The 23,237-nt window shown below is 34.1% G+C and overlaps 1 protein-coding gene across 1 annotated transcript; it reads right to left on the bottom strand.

Moving 5' to 3' along the window:
* Window positions 1–6,993: 6,993 nt before the first annotated feature.
* Window positions 6,994–18,636, bottom strand: LOC133198329 (ficolin-1-like). Its single transcript, XM_061334434.1, has 4 exons — window positions 18,610–18,636; window positions 18,340–18,436; window positions 8,772–8,939; window positions 6,994–7,247 (listed from the first exon to the last, which is right to left on the bottom strand). Exons 1-4 carry the CDS (start codon window positions 18,634–18,636, stop codon window positions 6,994–6,996), a joined length of 546 nt encoding a protein of 181 aa, XP_061190418.1.
* Between the last annotated feature and the right edge of the window lie 4,601 nt (window positions 18,637–23,237).

Here is a 23,237-nt window from a genome sequence, read left to right as displayed (position 1 = left end):
ATGTAGCTCTCGGTGAAGTAACGAATTAGATCTATATGTTAAAGCTTTAATCATTTAAATGACAATGTGTTTTCTGTCTAGACAGTTTCTCCATGGGTGATCAAACGATGATTTTAATCTCATCTAAATATATTTTATATTGTGTTCTCCTATACAAAGCTTCTGCTTTTTAAAGGAAATCTTGCAATATCAAAGATATTACAAAAAATATTGCTTACTTTTTATAGTGAAAAGAGATGCCTTTATGAAGACCATCGAATCCCCTTTTCAGTGACACACTGTGGTCATTTGATAACTCAATCCTATGCCGGGTGCAATGATTGATTGATTGATTAAATATTGTTTAACGCCGAGTCGGCAATCTTTCAGCCATATTTCGGCGGTATAATCAGTTAAATCGGTTTTTGAAAGGTTTGGGTTTCTCTGGCGGCCCCCAATGAGCCTACTCTTTTTCGAACACCAGAGAAACGATCTTTTGCGTGCCAAAGGGGTTGTAATCCTTGACACGGGGCACCATTTTACGTCCCATCCGACGGACTTAAAAATCTGAAATATCTAAACAATCAAAATATATATTTCTCCAAGTATTTCTCAACAAAAATGCTAAAATTGTTGACTTCTAAATTTTACTGTACAAATCAGTTTCATGTAAGTATTATAAAATTATTCCAACAGTAACATTTGTAAAAAGTTCATACATCGTTCGTGCATTTTTAAAAAGTCTATTTCGAATAGGCGAAAAATCAGTACATTCTAAAAGAATATGATTCACAGTCACACCTGATTCTCCTAAACTGTTTTGTTTTGTTCGTTTCATACATATATACTAAAATTAGCTTATGATTCATAATTCCTTTACTTAAAATGAAATCATGTATTCATATTCATTAGAATAACGAAAAAGCTGGATTTACCATTGCTTCTTCGATTTGTAGTGAATCATTAAAATCACAAAAGATCAGCCACACATTCTGTAATATTTTTAAATATTTTTATCATAGGTTCGGATTGCACTAGAGTCCTGTCTGGTTTGACTACAATGAAAACCATTAGTCTGGTGTTCACTGGGGGGGGGGGGGGGATGTTGATAATAACGAATAGTGATCGGTCTCAAAAGAATAATAATTCGTTACCAGTGATTTATTAGTAGTTTGTTAGAATGGTTTGTTAGTAGTTTGTTGAGATGATTTGTCAGTAGTTTCTTTGAGTGGTTTGTTAGTACATGTAGTTTGTTTTGTTTTGGTAGTAGTTTGTTGAAGTGGTTTGGTAGAAGTTTGTTGATGTGGTTTGTTAGTAGTTTGTTGATGTGGTTTGTTCATGGTTTGTTATAGTAGTTTGTTAGCTCATTTGCATGTGATTTGCTATACTATTAAACTACTTTCAAATCACAGTGGTTTGTTAGTACATGTAATTTGTTGTCCCTTTTTGCCCTTTTTTCCGTATTGGTTACTAAGTTATATGAAAATGAAACACAATATTGAAAAATGTATGTCTGTTAGTGTAGTAGAGGTACTTTAATTAAAAATAATAAAAGTTGAAATGATTTTAAATGAAATAAATATTAAATATAAATTAAATAAACTAAATAAACTATTACATATGTTATAAATGCATAAATGATAAGTTTTCTATTAAAGTTTCATTCTGTTCATTCTTTACTAACATGGGTATTTAGTGACATAGCTATACACCCCCTTTGGATCCACACCTGTACATATACTTTTACATGACCACACACATATCTGAAATGGATAGATTTCATTGGTTGAAAGTTTGGTCTTTGTGGGGTACTGAGTTTTATTCAGATTTAGCTCAAGATTTCATGGTGTAAGACATACAGTTTAAGCTGCTGATTTAAAATTTATTTGAAGACCTAAGACAGTTCCTGAAAATGTAAGTTTTTACCTTTTTATGCCTTAAGATATGTTTTCCATAATATTGTGTTATAAAGTGGAAAACAGAATATTTTACTTTTAAATGTTAACATATTGAATTATCTGTCTGCAGTATATTCAGATGTAGATAAATCTGATGTAGTCCTTCAGTAAATCAATTTGTATATATACCTAAAAATATTTTGATGTGAATATTTTGGTAATCAAACTAATTTAAATATATATTGATTATGAGAAAGGTATTTGTAAAGAACAAATCCTGATTATTTTATTTATTGTACATAGGTAACCATAAGTAAAGAATTAAATTATTGCTTTGGAGAAAGTTCAGTTCCTGGTGAACTTGAGATAAAAGATACCACAGAGTCCGACACATCTGTTTCATATTTGGATATTTTACTTGAAAAAGACGTTAATGGTAATCTAACAACCAAGCTTTATGATAAACGTGATGACTTTAACTTTTCAATCGTCAACTTCCCTTACTTATGCAGCAATATACCTTCATCACCTGCATACGGGGTATATATCTCTCAAGTGATTCGATACGCAAGAGCATGCTCTACGTATGAACAATTTCTAAAACGAGGTAAATTATTGACAAATAAGTTGATGAAACAAGAATATCAGCTGTCTCGTTTAAAGTCATCATTTCGTAAGTTCTATAGTCGATACAATGACCTTGTCAGCAAATACAATTTATCATTGAGTCAAATGCTGACTGACGTTTTTCATACTAATTGTTAGGCCATTATTTACACACTGAATTGTCGACGGATTTTTTCCGTTATTTCCCGATCATGACAAGGAGCACACGGCGGGTGTGACCGGTCGGCAGGGGATGCTCACTCCTCCATGGCACCTGATCCCACCTCTGATGTTTGGAGGTCCGTGTTTGCTCTGCTCCTATTTTGTATTGTTTAATGGACTTTTGAGCTTGAATACTGTTCGTTATCTCCATATATTTCATACAAGAAAGACCTAATACGACACTGAAGCAGTTCCAGGAACTGATCCTCGACTGCTTTCCCGAAAGTTAGGATTGCAATGAGATTGCCCGCGGACTACCATAGACCTGCTCCGGCATTGCTAAGGTACTGCTTTTGGACTGATCTTTAAAGAAACCTAGCAGTCCCTGTAGACAGGGCTCACACAGTAAATACAATATCCACTTGTCTATCAAACAAGTTGCCAACAAATGTAACTTGTCCGAATTCGTTGTTTATCTGTTGAACTCTGAACAGAGATTAAAAGAAATTGTACAACTCTCAAGAATGAAGTACATGGACGTATAATTATAATTATGATCAATTATAATAATAATTATAAAGATTTTTCTATTCAAGGAAACAAAACTACATGTATTAGTTATCTTAAATAGAGAAACAGTGTCTGAAGCATAGTGTCGATCACATCCTTTCCATAGGCAATATTGGTTGAGGTGTAACTGAACACTAGCATATTTGATTTGCAATTTTGAAAAAAAATATCAAAGTATAAAATGAATTTTGTTATTTTTAAAATTATTTTCAGAATATTCAATATTGTACGAAACGTTTACTTGTTTGATCGGGGCAAGAGTGTCTGGAGATTCACTTAGTCGGACACGGGCAATCGGACAAGCGTCAAAGTTGAGCCTTGCCCCGGGAATGCTCCCTCGGATCCTATGTTCATTCATGCGTGAATATGATTCTGAGTTACAGGACATACCTACCCCTTGTGTGGTCTTGAAAATAAAATATGCTTTCTTTATTAATAGTTACGAGACACATGTATTTTATTTAGAGAGATGCGTTCATTGGAAACAATTAAATGCATTTGTATTTCATGATATGGTTCGAACAGTTCTAGAGTTCTACAGTTTCTGAGCATAAATCTTGATGAAAATGAATCAAAATTTTTAATAATAGAACTTTTATTTTCTGTTGTAGTATTTCAGATGTTAGTAATGTTGTCCAGGTGCATTTTTGAATGTATATTTAGACAAAGTCCTTTTCAAGATTTGTATGTATCTTGATGAAGCTGGAAAGGTCCGAGATGTAGTATTATGCAGACAATGCCCTTTTCGAGATTTGTCAGTACTTTAATGAAGCTGGTGGGATCTGACATATCTGACACATGGCCTATTCAAGATCTGCAAATATCTTGATTACGTTGGCATGGTCTGGGATCTTATACATTCAAATAAACCCCTTTACAGTTGCAAGATCTGTAATTATCTTGGTGAAGGTGGTGAGGTGTTGTCTTATGCAGACAAAGCCTTTTCCAGAGCGAAATTACTGTACGTATGTGTTTATATTTAATTGATTAACTACTAATATAGCATTGTCTTGATTATTCTGCATATGAGACTAAATTGTAATAGTGCTTTTTATAGGCACAAGCTCTGTGGGATTCTAAGTGTTTAGAAGGTGTTTTGGGAATAATAAAGTAGTTTTAAATCGCAATCTGATATTGAAATCTTTTTGATCGAAAGTTTTTTTTTTTTCAGATATCTTTAGAGACGGACTTCTTCCTGAATGTTTGCAAAATTTTAAGTCATTTTAGTCTTTATAGTCTTCTAATTGGGGTGCTATCAAAACTGCAAATGCTGATGTGTATGATTAACTGATCAAAAACTGTGTAGAAGGCGCTTGTGTTCAGCTGAAAACGTTATGTTAAAGAGAAAATAGGAATTTTGTTTCCCCTTCTCAGCCAGGTAGGATAACTCTTTAATATATTTTTTTTAAAATTCAGAAACTGAAAGTCTCTAAAGGAAGCTTGAAATTGCAATCTTTTTATGCAACAATTTGCATTTCTTGTATCTTAATGTAATTGAAAGTTCTTTGAACATATTTAACGAAACAGTAGAATTTCCTTAATCTTAGTCTTAGATACCAATCCATATAAGTTTGAAATAAATATATAAGTGATTTATGAAATTTTGCAATGATACGAAATACTTTATAAACTATGCATTATAATAAACTTGCGGCAAAAAGAAGAAATTTAAGTACCCTAGAAGTACAAAAATCATGCAGTTTTCTTCAAATGCTTGGAAACCTCTAATTTAATTTTTTTTATCCTAGATATATTTGTTGATAAATTTTTATTTGGATATTAGGTATTTTTATTTGCATTTCCTGCTAAGTTATTCTAGATTTATTAATTTTCCTTTATAATATGACTAACTCTCATTATGAAGTTTAAAGAATAACCGTGGGTGAATACACATCACTTTGAGAATTCAGACATTTTTTGTGATAATTTTCAATTATTCAAGGCTGATTTTCAGAACCTGATAATCGGATAACCTAGGGTCTTGATATCCAGGGGTGGGGTCATATACGTTTTAATAAAATTATGTTTCTTATATCATCAATGCTTTCTTTATCGTCGACGTCTGTTGCACTCGCGCATGCGAGCTCATCCTATATAAAAGTGTTTAGAGTTTCATTTTATAAATAATTTATGTTCGATTGAACTGGTGAATCAGAACATAATAAAAAATATTTAACTCATATCTACTTGTCAAAATCAAACATGGTAACCATGTCAATTAATTACTTTGCATATACAAATCAATATGACAAATAAAGTATTTGTGCTTTTGTTTATTATAAGGCTTACACATTACAATAATATCGTCTTTGAAATAGACAATCATGTCATGCAACACCAATTAAACCTACATGCCAACGCATGCATATTTAACAACAGTAAACGAATTGGAACAGAATTTGAATCATTGGTTTCCTTACTCCGATCATGTCACCGACTTCAGGAACAATTAAACGTCGTTTTTCCCGGATAACGTCCAAAACCCGATTCTCCAACTTGTCATCACTTTTTGATGGTCTTCCCCTCGCTCCTTTCATTGGATTCACAAGGAATTTATTTTTGTAAAGCTTCTATATTATCAAATTATTTTAATATTAATTGAAATAACATTTTATACCCTTCTCTGTATTGAATTTGGTTTGGTCACGTTATTGGAGATTCACGTGATGAATGTATGTAATGTGTACTGTATGTAGGTCATGAACATATTTCAATATCATAAGGGCATACCCTAGTTAAAATTAAAAATTTAAGTCAAAAATTGTTTCTACATATCTTGTAGTTTATGGAAACTGCTACTGCTTTAAATAGAATTCGCATTTTATTAGTATAAATTTCAAGTTATTTACCTCTAGTGAAAATATGTGTGACCTTTACCAAGTATTTTATGTATTTATTATGTAATGTTCTCGATTTCAGGAAAGCAGCAGCATTTTTCAAGTTAATGAATGTTTCTGTTATGTATATTTAAAAAATGGACAATATATATTAGGTGTATGCCCTTGCAAAAAAGCGATTTAATGAAGCACTTGGCGTGAAACATGCAATTCCTGTATAAAAAGCACGTTAGAATTAATTCAATACATTCTCTCGATAGTATTAAAATTATTGCACTAAAGAAGGGTTTCATATTTGTATTGATGGTCTACCTAACATTTACAAATAACATTCTGTTTAGTAATAGCATGCAATCTTCACTGTGAAAAAAAAATACTTGATCCGCCTCTCACTACACATAGAATGCGTCAGATTTTACCATGTTGACGTCATGTCGACAAGTGCTTTGCGATCAGTGATTTGTTTATATCTTGCTGTGTGGGATTTAACTAGCGACAAAAAATGAATATAGTGGTAAGTTTTGATGTAGTTCATTACTCTTATGCAGTTTAAAATCGCAAATTATTTAATTTTCTGTTGTTCTGAGGAATTGCTATTTTTGTGTGATGTCACAGTAAACATTTCCCGTATAATTTAGGTCCTGCCCCCTTTATGCAGCCTTAACAGAGCTGTGAAACGACAGAAATGTTTCATCAATGGGATGTGCTTTTATATATCTATTGAATCGTCAATCCACGCTTTCGCAATTGTTTAAATCATCATCTAAAAAAAAACAACCCAAAAACAACCGGTAAAAATACCTATAACGTCTATCCCTCAGAAAGTATTTAAAAAGCCATAAATTTTTCATATGAGTAACACGCACCTGTACAGAGTGCTATTTTTTTTTTATAATCGAGATATCGTTATAAGGGAGATCTTTCAATAATAATTGCTGTACCTAGTGATGTTTGATAAGCATCATTGTTCCTCTTATAGACGTTCCATAATCAACCGTGGGGTACCAGGGATACCCCCAGTACGCCGGGGCCCAGGGACCGTTAAGGTACGCGGAGTGACAGTTGTTAAACCACCAGCCCCCGCTCAGGTCGGCAGCACAGCTCCCTCCACTGTTGTCGTTATCTGTGTCCGGGGCACTGAAGGGCATCCCTGACAGATCACGGGCAGCTTCCCCAGTATTTAACATCCTATCTCCTGTAGAATTAAAGAATTTACATAAATTATTTCAGATTACATGTATTTCTGTTTTTGTCTCAAAGGATATTCAAGCTTGTTCAAGTTGAGGACCTTGCCCTCTTTCAAATGGAGATAATTAAGAATTAGTGCAAAATGAATGGAATCTTTTTAAAATCTTCTCAAGAACCACTATACCAGAAAAGATGAATCTTATGTGAAAGCTTTATTATATAGTATAGATTCATATTTGTTCTTATAATGACCTCCAGGGTAAAGTGGATCCACAGTAGGGAATCAATTTTATCATAAAAATATATGGAAATTTTTTTTTATCTTCTCAAGAACAGCAAAACCATGATTTGTTATATTTAAATACAGAAGCATCCTCAGGTAGTGAGGATTCATTTTTTCTATATCATAACCCCGGGGTAGGGTTGGGCCAAAACAGGGGATCAAAGTTATAAATAGAAATACATGTATATATGAGAAAAATCTCTAAAAATCTTAAGTCATAATTGGTCATATCAATATTTTTTCTCAAGAATAACAGAACTATGCTTTATCTTATTTAAATGGAAGAATTCAAAGGAAGGCTAGACTCACGTTTGTTCAATACATGACCTCTAGGTGGATAATACCACGATTGATGTTCAGTTTTACATAGGAATACATAGGAAAAATCTCCTCAATAACAGCAAAGACTTCCATCCAAAAAAGCATCCTCAGGCAGTGTAGATACAAGTTAATTCGAATCATGAACCTCGAGGGTAGGGTGGGGCAACGAAAGATTAAACTTAAATGTAGGAAGTCAAAGCCGAACCTGAGTTTAGATAAAGCTTAAAAATAGAGTTTAAAAAAACAATAATCATTATGTGTACAGATGCTTAGCCATGCAGAACCTTCACGACAGACAGTAGTCGAATAATTGACTCCTTCACTCTATTGAAAGCTAATGAATGCAATTCAAGACCAGTACTCTTAGTGCGTGTGATAACTCAGGAATCCAATTTTTGAACAGGTAAAATGAAACATGGAGATAACAAACAGTATTCAAGCTCAAAGTCCACTAAAACAATACAAATCGGGAGCAGGGCAAACACTGACCTCCAAAGCATCGGAGGTGGGATCAAGTGCCATGGAGGAATGAGCATCCCCTGCCGAACCAGTCAAACCCGCCGTGTGCTCCTTTAAAATATGTTCCTTAGAAGTTTTTTAAAAATAGTTTCGCAATACTGTAAATAACATTTATTTGCGGGGATATTATTTTCGCGTAAATACGCGAAATTGATCTGCTCGCATGTATTTTTTCATTAAATACTATATAGAAAATAACCGAAATTTTGTCTCGCCTATAAATAAAAGGAACTATCTCGTGAAAATAAAGTTGTTGCGAAATATTAGGGATTTACAGTAGCTATAAATAGAGTAATCTTGATTTTGTAGGTTAATTGCACAGTTCGTAAACATTTATCAACTATTATCTATTAACTCATTTATTCACATCCATTGTGTCCCTTGTATTGATAAATACGTATCAGGTACCTAAGGTTCCTGTAGCATTTCCCGCCAGAAAAAGTTTATATTTCTCTGCTTCATCCGAAACAGAAAACTGTTCGTACAACTCGTACAGTGTTGTACCATTCTCTAGTGTGATGGAAACATACAGGGAGGAGCTATTTCCCTTTGTCAACTGATGGATTACGTCATTCCCTGTAACCAAAAAAAGAAAAGATAAGTGCACAGCAAAATAAAATTTTGTTTCAATTAAAAAAAAAAAATAAACATCACTAAAGAGTTTGAGGCTATCTCATATTTAATTTATACTTAAGTAAAACTGTTTTTCCGATCATCGACCTAATCAGAAATCCATGGGTTATTTTATTCCGAATGACGATCGATTATATATTAATATTTATTGCGGTTAAATGTCACTATGGCAGACTTATTTAGCTTTGGTTCTTTCATCTAAAATGATGATCAAATCTCACTTGTCTTTCTTTTATGATATAGTATAAATACTATATTTTTAACTGAATTATGTAGTTAATGAATACAAGTTTGGCTTTCAAGGAAACCTGAAGTATCAAATCCCTGGTTTTATTAATGTCACAGAATAAAAAGTGGAACATTACACTTTTCCTCAGCTATTATTTAACTTGTGTGAACATTTTACTTAAAATTCCACCTTAAATTAAGGTGTCGGTAGAAATAAAAAAATGTGTAGAAATTGAATAAACCACTGAACAGTTCATGCCAACAAATGAAGTGCATTTTCCCCGTGAATTCAATCAAAGCGTAATTAACGCTAATGACTGATATTCCTCTAAGATTAGCATGATATAAAACGTTGTTTCCCTGAACCCCTTTTAAGATAATAAATAAACAAGTTGCTGTCCTTTAAAAAAGGACTGCAATACGTGAACCATATGCATGTGTTTCTAAACGAAATTCAAAGAAAATTTCTAGATTTAGTGATTTAACAAAGGTGTAACTATTTTTTTTTTACATGTATCTTGTAATTTTCGTCGTTATTTAAGTCTGCTTAATTAGGCTGTAACGATAAAAAAAATCATGACCTTGAAATGATATGAATATGAAATGTTGATCTAGGTATCCATCACAATTGTAATGTAGCCTTTAAAATTAATAACAGAATTAAAACAGGCTTAAGCGTGCAGTTATCGTAATGGTTGAATTTTAACTCTATTGGCAGATCCGGGGGGAGAGGGAGGGGGTTCCGGGTCTTGGAACCCCCTTTATTTTTGCAGAAAGAGGAAGAGAGAGAGTGTGTTTTTTTCCTGTAATATAGATATTTTTACGTCTAGTATTTTCAATAAAATAAGTACTTCAATCTCTGCCCTTTCTGCTCTCTAGATAGAGTTTTGCTTATGGCTTCCCTCCGTGTACCTTCACAACCCCGGCCCCGGGCCTCTACCACCCACACGTAACATGAAAGATTTCACTTTGATATCATCGGAAGATTCCGGCGAACGTACGGCTACGCCATTTTTGAACCATCTTCTAAAGTAACCAACTTTAAAAAGTATGCATAAAAAGTCATGAAAGGGAGTATGCATAAGAGAATATTTATCTCCTTATATTATGGGGATATTTTAATCAAAGAAGAGAAAGATTCAAATTGTCCCCGCAGAATGTGGGGGAGAGGGGCTCACTTTTTCTTTAAAAAATCTTTTGTTATAATTTTAATATATGAGTTTTGATCTGCATTGGAAGCTCCCCCGCACTTTTTGTAACGAGAAGGTTCAAAATACGGAAAAATTAAACATTTAAAAGAAATCAAAAAAGTTAGACGAAGCCCCCCCCCCCCCCCCCCCCGAAATAGGATTTTACAGTGTGTGTACAGGTTGTTATTTTTATTTAATTTATTTATTTAATTTTTTTGTGGCCTGTCAACTATTTTTGGAGGTTGCCCCCTTTGAAAGCCGTTGCTACGGGTTTGGATTTAAGTGCCAGCGGTGAGACCTAGACCCCCCTTTCAAAAACTGCTGGATCCGACCCTGTACTGGAGCACTATAGAGGGTCTCGAGTTATCTAAAGCGATGCTAGATTAACTCGATCAATTTTTTGTGTAATTACCTGCAATCGTAACTTTTAGACAAAACAAAGTGTTTTTCCGAGCTCACCAGAAAGGTCTGAGAAGATGCGATTGACATCTCATCGCACGAGTGTAGACCTAGGCTATTTGGTCTTGCAAGCACAGGTGTGTGCACTGTTTGCTAGTGACGCTTAGACTGGGGACAGTATTTGCTACGGACATAAAGAACTATACATCAGTTTCATAACATGCGCAGTTTTTTTTCTAATGAAAATTGGAGTAAATTAAAAGTCGAATGTAACCCATATCTATTCTTGTTACAACGACCTTCAATGCATCTATGGACGAGTTCATTGGTTACTCTGAAAATTGGCACAGGTTATTAAACCTTTCGTTAACAGTTTATACATTGATCTACCTACTTTGAGTGACTGTGCTTTCATAGCAATATTGCTAAATTTTATCCCCGATTGTATGGCCTATAGTTATGTTTATAGTATAGTAGATATTTATTGCAGATTCCCTATTAATCAAACAAACAACAGATATTATTTTGCTTGTTTAATTTGGCGCTTCTGGCCGCGGTGATCAATTTGCTGGGGCTACCACAGGGCTGCCCCACAATCAACAATCAATACAACAAATGTGACGACCCAAATCGGGCGGATCATGCACTGGGTAGGTCACAAGTGCATGAACGTCACCAATTCAATCATCAATCAAGTTCAATCAATCAATCAATCAAATTCAATCAATCAATCAAGTCAACTGCTTGTCAATTACAAGCCAATGCACAAATTCAAATCCTGAATTTCAATTTACATGTGCAATAGGATAAACAATGGAATGAGCGTAAGAATATGTGTTGCACTCCTCCAGTTGCGTTGAGGTGCGACGGAATACGCAAACACACAGAATTACCACCGCGACATCGGTTGAAGTGGACGCTGTACCCAGCAGGCAGTCATCACGGAATACGCAAACACACAGATTTCACCACCTTCACATAGGCTGATGTGGACGCTGGATCAATCAGGCTGTATTTACGGAATACGCAAACACACAAAATTCACCATCGCCACGTAGGCTGATGCAGGTGCTGGACCAAGCAAGCTGTCCTTACGGAATATGCGAACACACATAATCCACCACCGCGACATAGGCTTTTGTGGAAGCTGGACGAAGCAGGCAGTCTTCAGCTACAATGACATAACAAAAAGCAGCAGTATTTGTTCTAAAAACAAGAGGAGGGTGGGTGGGTAAAATTTAAAACATTGCCACAATTTAACTCCCAAAAATTTTCCATGACCTTACCGTTTAATCGATTCTTTGAGAAAGGAGGTAGAAGAGAACTTACTATTAGACTATATACGAATGGACCTCAATTATCCGGAATGATAGCTAGTGACTAAGGGTGAAAATCTATATTTATCCGAATGTACGTAACTTATACGGAATAGATAAATATTACTAGGGTTACTGAAATAAACTCACTTATCCGAGACCAGGCTCGTATAAGTGGTATTATTGCAGATTCCCTATTAATCAAACAAACAACAGATATTATTTTGCTTGTTTAATTTGGCGCTTCTGGCCGCGGTGATCAATTTGCTGGGGCTACCACAGGGCTGCCCCACAATCAACAATCAATACAACAAATGTGACGACCCAAATCGGGCGGATCATGCACTGGGTAGGTCACAAGTGCATGAACGTCACCAATTCAATTATCAATCAAGTTCAATCAATCAATCAATCAAATTCAATCAATCAATCAATTCAATATCAATCAAGTCAACTGCTTGTCAATTACAAGCCAATGCACAAATTCAAATCCTGAATTTCAATTTACATGTGCAATAGGATAAACAATGGAATGAGCGTAAGAATATGTGTTGCACTCCTCCAGTTGCGTTGAGGTGCGACGGAATACGCCACTTGCAAGGGCCATGAACACTCGTGTCTACCACGAGTAAACATGGAACTGCAACCGCCACCAATGGGGGTGCCAAGAACCATGGTGACAGCGGCAGTACCTCAACGCAAATGGTCACCGTCGACCAGGGCCTGCTCATTCACCAATACAAGTTATAAAACAAGTGACTTATTAGTCAATTTACTATTCAATGCATTAAAACAAAATATGAATTTAAATCGCCAACGGTCATTCACCCATTCCGTTATAATTATTTTAACAAATGTGTTGAAATGCAATTATGGACTTGCGAGTATAAAACAACTCCCCGTTTAATCTAAAATTGTGGATCCTTACCTGCACTGTATTTCCCGTCCCGTTGGTTTCTTTAATCGTCTTACTTACCTACTAGTCTGTTACTCCTGTTACGCATTTTTATGGTTTTTATAAAAAAATTAAATTATCCTTGCAAGTATTGGTTATAGGTGTACTAAAAAGTTTGGAGTGTATCAGACCCATATTGAACAAAATCGAGAAATTTACGTCACCTCTCAACTTTTAGAATACTTTTAAAATTATATGTGTCCTTAACCCCCCCCCCTTCTCATTTCCCCAGCTGCATAAATCGAATTCCCTCTTCGCAATTTATCAAACAATTATAATCCATAGCAAAATTCAAAAAAAATAAATCATTGGAATGAAAGAAAGTAAAAATATGTGAGCCTTGTAACAACTACTTAATGGATGCATAAACATGTGCATTTTATAGCCAGCTTTTCAAAGCTAAAATAACCTCCCCTGTTGCATCTTGATGGCAAATGTGCTTAAGCGGTTGCTCCCTCATTGTAGTGAATGGGATTTAAATTTTGTATTCTCCAAAAAAAAAACATATCGGCATGATAAACAGTATCCAATACTGACTCAACCTGCTCTCAGTTTCCCTGAAAAATGATAAACGCCTTATATGCCTGCATTCCAACCGTTAACTTTTTTTTTTTAATTACCAATAACTACCAAGGCTTATTAATTTAATCATCACCTATTAAGTGTTTTAAAGTACGACTAATTTTAGCTTTATATAACCTCATGCCATAGGGGTACTTTAACCTATTTTAAACAAAAGAAAGAATACTTTATATCGCTATTACTTAACGTAATGAAACTCTTTTGCGTTGAAGGTAGGATACGTTGATTAATAGCTGAGGACAATGAGCTATAGCTATTGACTACACTATGAGATTAATCACTGCAGATTTTTAAGGGACATATAAGAAAGAAGCCTTGATGAAATATCTTGCTAAATGTTCGGTGCACCACGCTGCTGAAATTAAAATGCTAGCTCTCTTGTGTAAAATTTTTGTGGATATTTCCCTCTAAGTAGACTATTCTAATAATAAGTTTAATCATTTCTTTCTGATAAACGTTATTTTGGAAATCTAAAAACTCCGAATACTTTGACTTGCTTTCTGATGTGCAACCATCGGCATTACATTGTACATTCGGCATACTTATTGTTCGTATCATTCCAATGTCGCTAGCGTAAACAATATATGTAAACAATATGTTATGCCCCGAAAATGAAGGGAGATTTATAACTTTCTTGACTTTATCGCAAAACAAAGGCATTAAGTTATATAATTCGAGGTAATTGCGAAACTAAACGTTCTGAGTATTCAAAAAAATGTCTACGAGAGAGTAGTTTTATCTCTGGGAAATTTAGGTATAAGCGTGGACCATTGTGTATTACACACAATTATACATGTATTTGGTAATAATTAAACAGAATGATAAAATTAGTCTCAAGGCTTAAATCCCCATTAGACACTGACATAGGTGCGTAATAAAATAAACAAGCACCATAAAATATCCGAGAAAACATAATCTTGAGTATGTTGCAACTCTTTGTCCACGGGTATGTGCGCTGGACAAAACTGGTTTACTTGATAAGGCATACTTCTGGACATATCTTGGATATCCCTTACCAGATTAGCTTAAAATTGAATATCGTAGTGTACCTTAAATAAATGGATCAATATTGTTTTGACAACACAGTATTAACTCCTTGGTTTTGACCTTTCTTATATACTAGAAAATTCAATATACTATTTGATATTCAATATTGCAATTTCATATCAACCTATTAAATCTTTAGATAATTGTTGATTCATATATACGGTAATTTATATTTAAATGATTATTCGACAAGCTTTGTTTCCCCGTCTCGTTGCACGCGTTAGCAGACTATCCATTCAAATAAAGCCTGATAAACAACATACGGAGCAAGTGGTGTGTGCTGCTTATCCGAGTGAGACTCCTGACCAATCACTTTGTTAATCTGCCTATCACAGTGCTCTAATAGCTTAACTAAATATCAGAACTCAATCGATCCGAAGGAGATGAGGAACCAATTTGATTTTGACCATCTACTTAAAAAATTACCAGTTAACTTGAAATATGCCCCCCCCCCCACACACACACAAAGACCGCTTAACCAAATTATACTTTCCCTCATTATGTAATCTAATAGTTGCAATTAATTGTAGCTGGATTAAGATAAATATATCATTTGCCAATTCCACTTTTATATCTAGTTGTAGTACAACTGCAACATTTCCTACTTTTTCTTTTTTGCAAATCTTTAATTACTGTTCTAATGAATTACTGGGGAAGTGATAAGGTCATGCTTTGATGGAAAGGAATCTTGTTCCCACTGCAGCTGTTGACTCACTGATAAAGCTGTCTTAAAAAAAAAATTAAAAATGTTGACCTGTTTTTGGTAATGTAGGTGAAAATAATTAATCATGGTAACATATATCTGTAATCACTATCACTTACTTAAGGTTTTTTATTGTACTTACTGCCTTTTGTACCAATATCATTCGCTCCTTGCTTGTGCCTGAACCCTGCAAATTTGCATACCTATTCTAAAGCATATGAAGAATACATTTCCACAGCTTTGCTACGGTTTGACTGCTCACTGTGAGACAAATGCTTGCAAAATTAATAAGAAATGTTTTCATCCTATTTCATTAAACTGTGATTTTGCTTTCATTAGTTGGATTTTTATGCAGTAATTGACCATGTGGACCACATGAGTTCCCATATGTTGTGTAACATAATATACAAATTAACTCCCCTCCCATTATGTAATAGGAAAATCAGTTCATACAATATCACCTGTAAAACCTTAGACCTTTTTGTTTTCTTGGTAACATGTTCTATGTAAATGCCAGGATAACATGAAAAAAAAAAATAAAAAATTGGAAAAGATAACAAACAGTACTCTTCCATACTTTTTCAAAAGACCAATAAACAAATGAAACGTTACAAGTCTGCAAATAGAGCATAACACTACTACAACTTAATAAATCTCCTCTCAGTACATACAGTACTTTGATTACTTCAAAAAGTGAAAGTGCACAAACTCTTGAATGCTTTCTCCGATTTAACGACGATTACATTTTGTAAAATGCGAATCAATAAACCTCCTTCAAGCACGATAAATCTATGTAGAAAACAAACTAAAATCCGTCTAATAAGCCCGGCTTCTTAGAATATTCCGTGTTTTATGAAATTACCCCCCCCCCCCCCCGTTATAGCTATAATGGACTCGAAGTTTAACATTTCACTCCTAAAAATAATAACTCAAGCTAAACAATCCTTTGACCCCCAAACTGATCTTAATTTATTCCTTTTATCTGTAACTCACACATTACAATGTCGCGTAAAATCAATTCAATTTACGAAAAAGTCCAATCAGGTCAAATCCAAAGTCAAACTTCGCCATCGATACGTCTAATTTGCTTTGAAACTACAAACCTCAATAGTTATACTAAAAATCAAACTTATTTGATATAAAAAATTTAAAACATTGCCACAATTTAACTCCCAAAAATTTTCCATGACCTTACCGTTTAATCGATTCTTTGAGAAAGGAGGTAGAAGAGAACTTACTATTAGACTATATACGAATGGACCTCAATTATCCGGAATGATAGCTAGTGACCAAGGGTGAAAATCTATATTTATCCGAATGTACGTAACTTATACGGAATAGATAAATATTACTAGGGTTACTGAAATAAACTCACTTATCCGAGACCAGGCTCGTATAAGTGGTAATATTTTTTTAACAATTAAGCTGGGGAGTGCCTATGATAGTTTTGTCATTAAAAAAAATCGGTCTATTTCGATACATGTATGCATAACGGCTGGGACTTGACATCTGTACTAGATTTACACGGAAGATTCTATCACTGGAAAGATAGATGATACACGTGTAGCACAGATCTGTATTACGCAGAATTTTTTTTTTGATGTTTCTCCCTCTCCCGCACATGGGAAAACGTTGCTACAGGCCTTTATCAAGCTATATTTGGATTGCTGTCTATCAAATTATTTTGCGAACCTTGATGCACAAAACTAATGCCGGTAAACATGGCAAAGACTATCTTTAAAACCTAGTAGTTGAATTAAGTTTTTAAACATGTTCAAGCTGTTAAGCTATCTATAAAAGTTGTTCTACCTACTTACTTAAAATGCTTGTACCTGAGAATTTAGTTTGTGTATACGGATGTATGTATAAATGAAAAATTCGGATGTTGGTAACGCCAAAGAATACATAAATACGATGTACAAATTTTAGAGCGAGGTTCGACAATGATTGACATATTCTAATTCGAAAGGGGCGAATTGCTCTAAGGGCAAGTTGTCTTAGAGGCGAACTCTCTAGCAATCTCGCGCATGCGTAGCCTGACGTAAGCCCATGGCATCCGGTTTAAGACCGTTTATATATTTTCTACGTGGACCTCAGGGTCCACCCAAAAAGGAAGTAGGGATCGACGTACCTAATTCTTAAACACCGACGTCACAGAGACGTTTATTTCTGCATCGTAAGCATAACAGTTTAAGCGCACCTTTTTAGTCGTTGATTACTAGAAGCACATGGAATGATAGAGGGATGAGATTGTGACATTAATTTTAATATTCTACTCTAAAATCTCGAACCATCAAATTCATTCACTGCAATCGTTTAATCGAATCATGGACAGACTATAGGCGATATTGTCCAGGAACATAAAAAAGCCATGCCGTTACTGTGAACTCCAATTGAAATCACTTACTACTCGTATGCAAAAGAAATTTATAGCAGTTTATACAATATTTGACGATAGAAGTCAGACCAAAAGAATATTTAATTTTTTTAAGATATAATATTACTAATACATTTAAAACGACTTTTGTAGGTGTAATTCAGAAAAATACACCATTTGCTTTTTTTGCGTTCTTTCTAAACCCACCGACGATCACCTCACTGTGCTGGCATCAAAGTTTTTAATTATCCGGCCAATTTGCGATTCATACATCACTGCTTGGAAGCAGGCAGCATACAGGAATGCATTGAAAAAGGGGGGGGGTATTTAAATGTCAAATAAATTGATAATTAAAAATTGAACTCAAATCAACTTCTTAATTTTTATTACTTAAGCTTTTGAAACTTTTTTATTCCTCCTCCTGCCGGATTTTAAAATTAAAATCAGTAAACCGATTAACTTCCCATTATAGTGAAAAATCGTCGAAGGGACGTAAAGCAACGAATTACCTATCAAAGATCCGATTTCAATCTTATTTATTTTTACCTATCCATACTTCCTGTTCCGGTTCACCAAAACCATTCTTATATTCTGCCCAATTCCTGTCAAAGCTGACGGATCCATCGACTCGTTTTTGAATGGCCTAAGAAAGAAACATTTTTATTGAATTGTTATTATAAAGATCATTTGTAAGAAAAACATGAAATGAAGACTGACTCAGAAAGTGAATATTTATAGTCTCCTACAGATCTCCCCGAGAAATTAAACTTTACATGAAATTAACCAAGTTTGAAGCTTAATAAATGAACTAATTACCGTCCATCCTCCATCCAATGTGTCCATATCACAGTAAACCTTGACAGGGCGGGAGCTGTTCCCATAAGGAAAGATTTCATAGATACCTGAATTACTATAGCCGATTTCTAGAAAGTCCTTACAGTCTGTAGGAACAGCTGAAACATGATAGAAAGAAATAAATACAGTATATAGAAGAATTTTTGGATAAAGGTAAGTTAAAAACAAGCGCATAAATCGGTAGATATTAAGAAAAGGTTTTTTTTTTTGCAGGATGAATCTAGACTAAAAGCTAGGGTTGGTTTTATTAAAAAATATATATTTTCCATTCAATGTTTTACAATGTTCTATACAGTGATAAAAATTTATAAAGATTTATAACGTATTTGAAAAAAAAAAAGATTTTTTTACACCAAAGAAAGTGCAAAATTTCTTCTGTATTATTAATTTTGTTTTTAAATCATTTACAACTAAATTAAGACCTAAAGGAGATGGGCGAACATAGTGTACAGAAAGCCTATAGCTTCGGATATATAAAAATCATGTTCAATTTGTAAATTTAGTATTAAGAGTAAAGTTCCCATTCTAAAATCTATGAAATTATGATAAACAAAATTTTTCTGAGGAAAATTTTCTCGGCAAAATTTATTCTTTTATTAAAAATATAATGTGGTATTCGTGGGGTTCAAACCCAGCAATAAAATCCTGAGTATCATTTTCTTTGGAGACTACTACGCTAACCACTCGACAACACAAGTCTTGACAAAGAGTGGCATTTAAATCATGTTTGTGATATGACCCTTGACTTAACGGACTTAAGTATTTCTCGGAAAGATGTTATTGTTATGTCATAAAAGTATATTTTTAAGGCATAGTGGGTCTCTGCTCAATATTTTTGGTAACCAAAATATGTATATTTTTATGCAAACTGTGAGGATTAACTTTCAAAAAAGTGGAGCGAAGACCCACTCACGTCGAAAATTCGTGTTATAGTATGAGAAAATGACTCTTTTTGCCCGCTTTAGTGTGTTTGTAATATTTCATAGGCAAATGATTCTAATATTTGAGGAAGTTTTGCAAATTTTAGAGATTTTACATAAAGTATATTTTAAAGTTAGATGAAATATCAAGGAAAATTATGATATAATTAAGATTTAATTTTTCACTTTCATGTTTGTAACACTGTAGGCTTTTCGCTCGTCATGTTCACCCATCTTCTTATATACCAAAAATAACCACATCCATTTTTATCTCATCTATCCTAGATGCCTTTTTTTCTTATAAGAAAAGAAACTAGTGCTAATTGTAACGGGAACCGTTACAGATGTTCCCCAAACGGCTTCCCAATCCCTTATGATGCCCCATTCCCTACAAGCTTCAATAAATTAGACAATACTTTTGTAATATAGATGGACGCTTTATTTTTAAGGGTATTTCATTGGAAAACTACTCCGATAGAGCCATATGGGTATTAGCCAATCAAATTTCAGCGCATGTGCTTGCATATGTTTTCTACATTTTTCACATTTATTTTCTTAATAGTGTCTCACAATACATACATTTGTGTTAAATATTAAAGAATCTAATTGAAAAATAAGAGAGATGTAACCCTTTAAGTATTAGCCAATCAGAATTCAGCATACGCGCATGCATGGCCTAGCATTCAATGTTGATAGTATTATAATGTAGGAGCTCTATGTGCCTATCCATGTCGTAAATTTCATCCTGTTTTGTTGAAAACCAAGGGAGTTATAGACATTTAAAGTTTCAACCAATCAGATTGCAGCACACCTGCATGCGCGTGTTTTCAAGAAATTTCCTATATAACATGTTGTAGCACCTTATAATATATACTAATATTCTAAATTTCAAAGTATTTTGTCAAAAAACAAGGAAATTACTGAGATTTTTGTATCAGCCAATCAGAGAAGAGCGCACGTGCATGCGCGTGAGTTCACGCTAATTTGACCATGTTATCTTGTCTAGACTACTAATATATCTTTATATTTTGAGTTTCAAAGCAATTCATAAAAAAATATAAAAGTTACGGCTTCATCAAGTATATCAGTCATTTCACCCATTGCACGCGCGCGCACGTGCATGCATGTGCGCGCAAAATGACCTTCGTTTCGAACACCTACACAACATGCCTATTAACCCTAAAAAGGTTTCATGTCAATCGGACGAGTGGTTCTATGAGAACACTCCCGGACAAAAAAGTACCGGAGAAGAAAGTAGAAAAAAAAGAAGAATAATAATAATAACTAGAAACTCATTGCGAGCAATGGGAGGTCTTCCGTCCGATTCTGAAAAAAGGAAAACTCAAGCTGAAAAAGTGATAAAAGAAATTCAGACACTCTGGAGATTTAACCCTGGTCGTCAGCCTGAAAATCCAACGTGCTAACCATTAACCATTCCCTTTTTTGCATCACTTCCTGTCACGACCGGAAGTAACGGCGATACAAGATTTTGTCACGATTCAATAAACTGATGACTGACTATCAGTCCTGAAAGTTTTAGACTTCAGTCGTTTACTGTTGCCGAGAAATAGACCGGAAGTTGACGTTTTATTTCCGGTGGAATCTAACATATTTCAAAACAGCGAAAGAGATGCAATAAAGTGATGCAAGTTTTAGTTCAAAAAAGAAAGAAGAGAAATAATATGAGCGCATCCTCTGATCTAAAAAATAAAACAGTTTTTGTAATCCTCAGAAATAGTTCTATCATTTAAAAGTTGCATATTTAAGATCAGAGGTTACGTCCTATATTAAATATCGAAAAATAGCTTTGAAAATTGGCTGTTTTGTAGAAATTTTCAGGATACGATGAAAATGACGCATTTCATGACGTCTTAATGCATAGGCTAGCCAGAAAATTACGTTATTTTTTATAGATACGCAGTCATCAAAGGTCTAAATGATATTTAATGCATTGTCAACTAAAACCAAGCAGTTTCAGTTTTTCTGAAATTCACAGGGCCAAAAAAGACCCTAAGTGAACCTTGTTCTTTAATATTGAAACCACTACACTAGCGCAATGTACCAGCCATCATCGATGTTTACCTTGCACTCATTCCCTGAAGTAACGAGTGTCAGGCAGGTTATTTTTTTTTCTTATAGTGCGGAATTATAGGATGAAAACTAGCCAGCTAAATTTTGTGCAAGTGCTAGTAGATTTACATCGAATTTGTTACTTTAACAATAGCTGATGGCAGAGAAAATAATCTGTTAGAGATAAAAGCTAAAAAACTATTGTGTTTACTTCCTTTATTCTTAATGCATTCAACTTTCTATTCTATGCAATTCCAAATACAGACATGTCCGTGTAATCTTTTTCTGTCCTTCTACACTACTACATCAGACCATTTGTGAAAGACGGGTCAAGATACATTATTTCGCGCCAGACGTCACGAGTAAATCTTCGCACCTTTTCTTTGAAATGTGTCTTCAATTGAATAAGTGAACGTGATAGCTTCAATGAAATTTTAAAAAAAATATGTTGCTATAGCCTGATTTTCGAGCCTAAGAATGTTTATTTATCACACTGTACATACAACAAATCGTATACGCGCAAGTAATATAAAGACAGCGCTGTTTTCTTACACATTTTATATTCCTCTTTACCCCCAAAGTGGACTATTCCAATTAGTAACACATTAATGAAAAGACTGGAAGGTTTCGCAACAATACAAGTCTCGCCATATGACGATCAAGGAATCTGATTCCTATTATGTTCAGTAAATTGCATCTATAAAGAAATATTACCCTACTAAAATCAAAGAAAAATATTGAAAAACGTAAAAGTTGAAAAAAATTGACTTTTTTAATTCGCTTCCGGTAGCGACCGGAAGTACTCACGACGCACAAAAAGGCAAACCCGCACATCTAGAAGTCATGTTCTATGCTCTCTAACAATTCTCCAGTTCATATCTTTAGCCGTTCTGTAGATCTCGCGAGGATAAAATTTCATTTCAAAATCAGAAAAATGTCCATAACTTGGAACCGGAAGCGAATTTCTCCAAAATTCTTACAAATGTAACAATGGCATTTTATAGCGCATTATCCCTGAAAGTTTGATGAAAAACCACTGAATAATTCTCGAGATATTGCGTGCACAAGATTTGTCTAAAAAATCTATTTTTAAAATATCTTCTGGTGGATAGTTTTAAAAACAAATTATATTTTAAACATTAGGATAAAAGTCCCTATTACCCCTCTTAAAATCAAAGAAAAATATTGAAAAACGTAAAAGTTGAAAAAATTGATTTTTTTAATTCGCTTCCGGTAGCGACCGGAAGTACTCACGACGCACGAAAAGGCAAACCCGCATATCTAAAAGTCATGTTCTATGTTCTCCAACAAGTCTCCAGTTCATATCTTTAGCCATTCTTTAGATCTCGCGTGGATAAAATTTCATTTTAAAATCAGAAAAATGCCCATAACTTGGAACCGGAAGCGAATTTCTCCAAAACTCTTTCAAATGTAACAATGGCATTTTATATTGCATTATCCCTGAAAGTTTGCTGAAAAACTACTGAATAGTTCTCAAGATATTGCGTGCACAAAATTTGTCTAAAAAATAATAATAATAATAATAATAATAATAATAATAACTAGAAACTCATTACTAGTAATGAGAAGGTCTTCCGT

Source organism: Saccostrea echinata, unplaced genomic scaffold, assembly GCF_033153115.1.
Source record: "Saccostrea echinata isolate AGI-Se365-2 ecotype Australia unplaced genomic scaffold, CSIRO_AGI_Sech_v1 ptg000033l, whole genome shotgun sequence".
NCBI classification, from domain to species: domain Eukaryota; kingdom Metazoa; phylum Mollusca; class Bivalvia; order Ostreida; family Ostreidae; genus Saccostrea; species Saccostrea echinata.
This window is presented reverse-complemented; position numbering and strand designations above follow the sequence as displayed.

Excerpts from the sequence above, each read along its gene's own strand:
- LOC133198329 (XM_061334434.1), bottom strand. The coding sequence starts at position 18,636 with ATGGACACATTGGATGGAGGATGGACG. Across the intron at positions 18,437-18,609 it reads CATTGGATGGAGGATGGACG|GCCATTCAAAAACGAGTCGA; the intron begins GTAATTAGTTCA and ends TTTCTTTCTTAG. Across the intron at positions 7,248-8,771 it reads AAATGCTACAGGAACCTTAG|GAGATAGGATGTTAAATACT; the intron begins GTACCTGATACG and ends TTAATTCTACAG.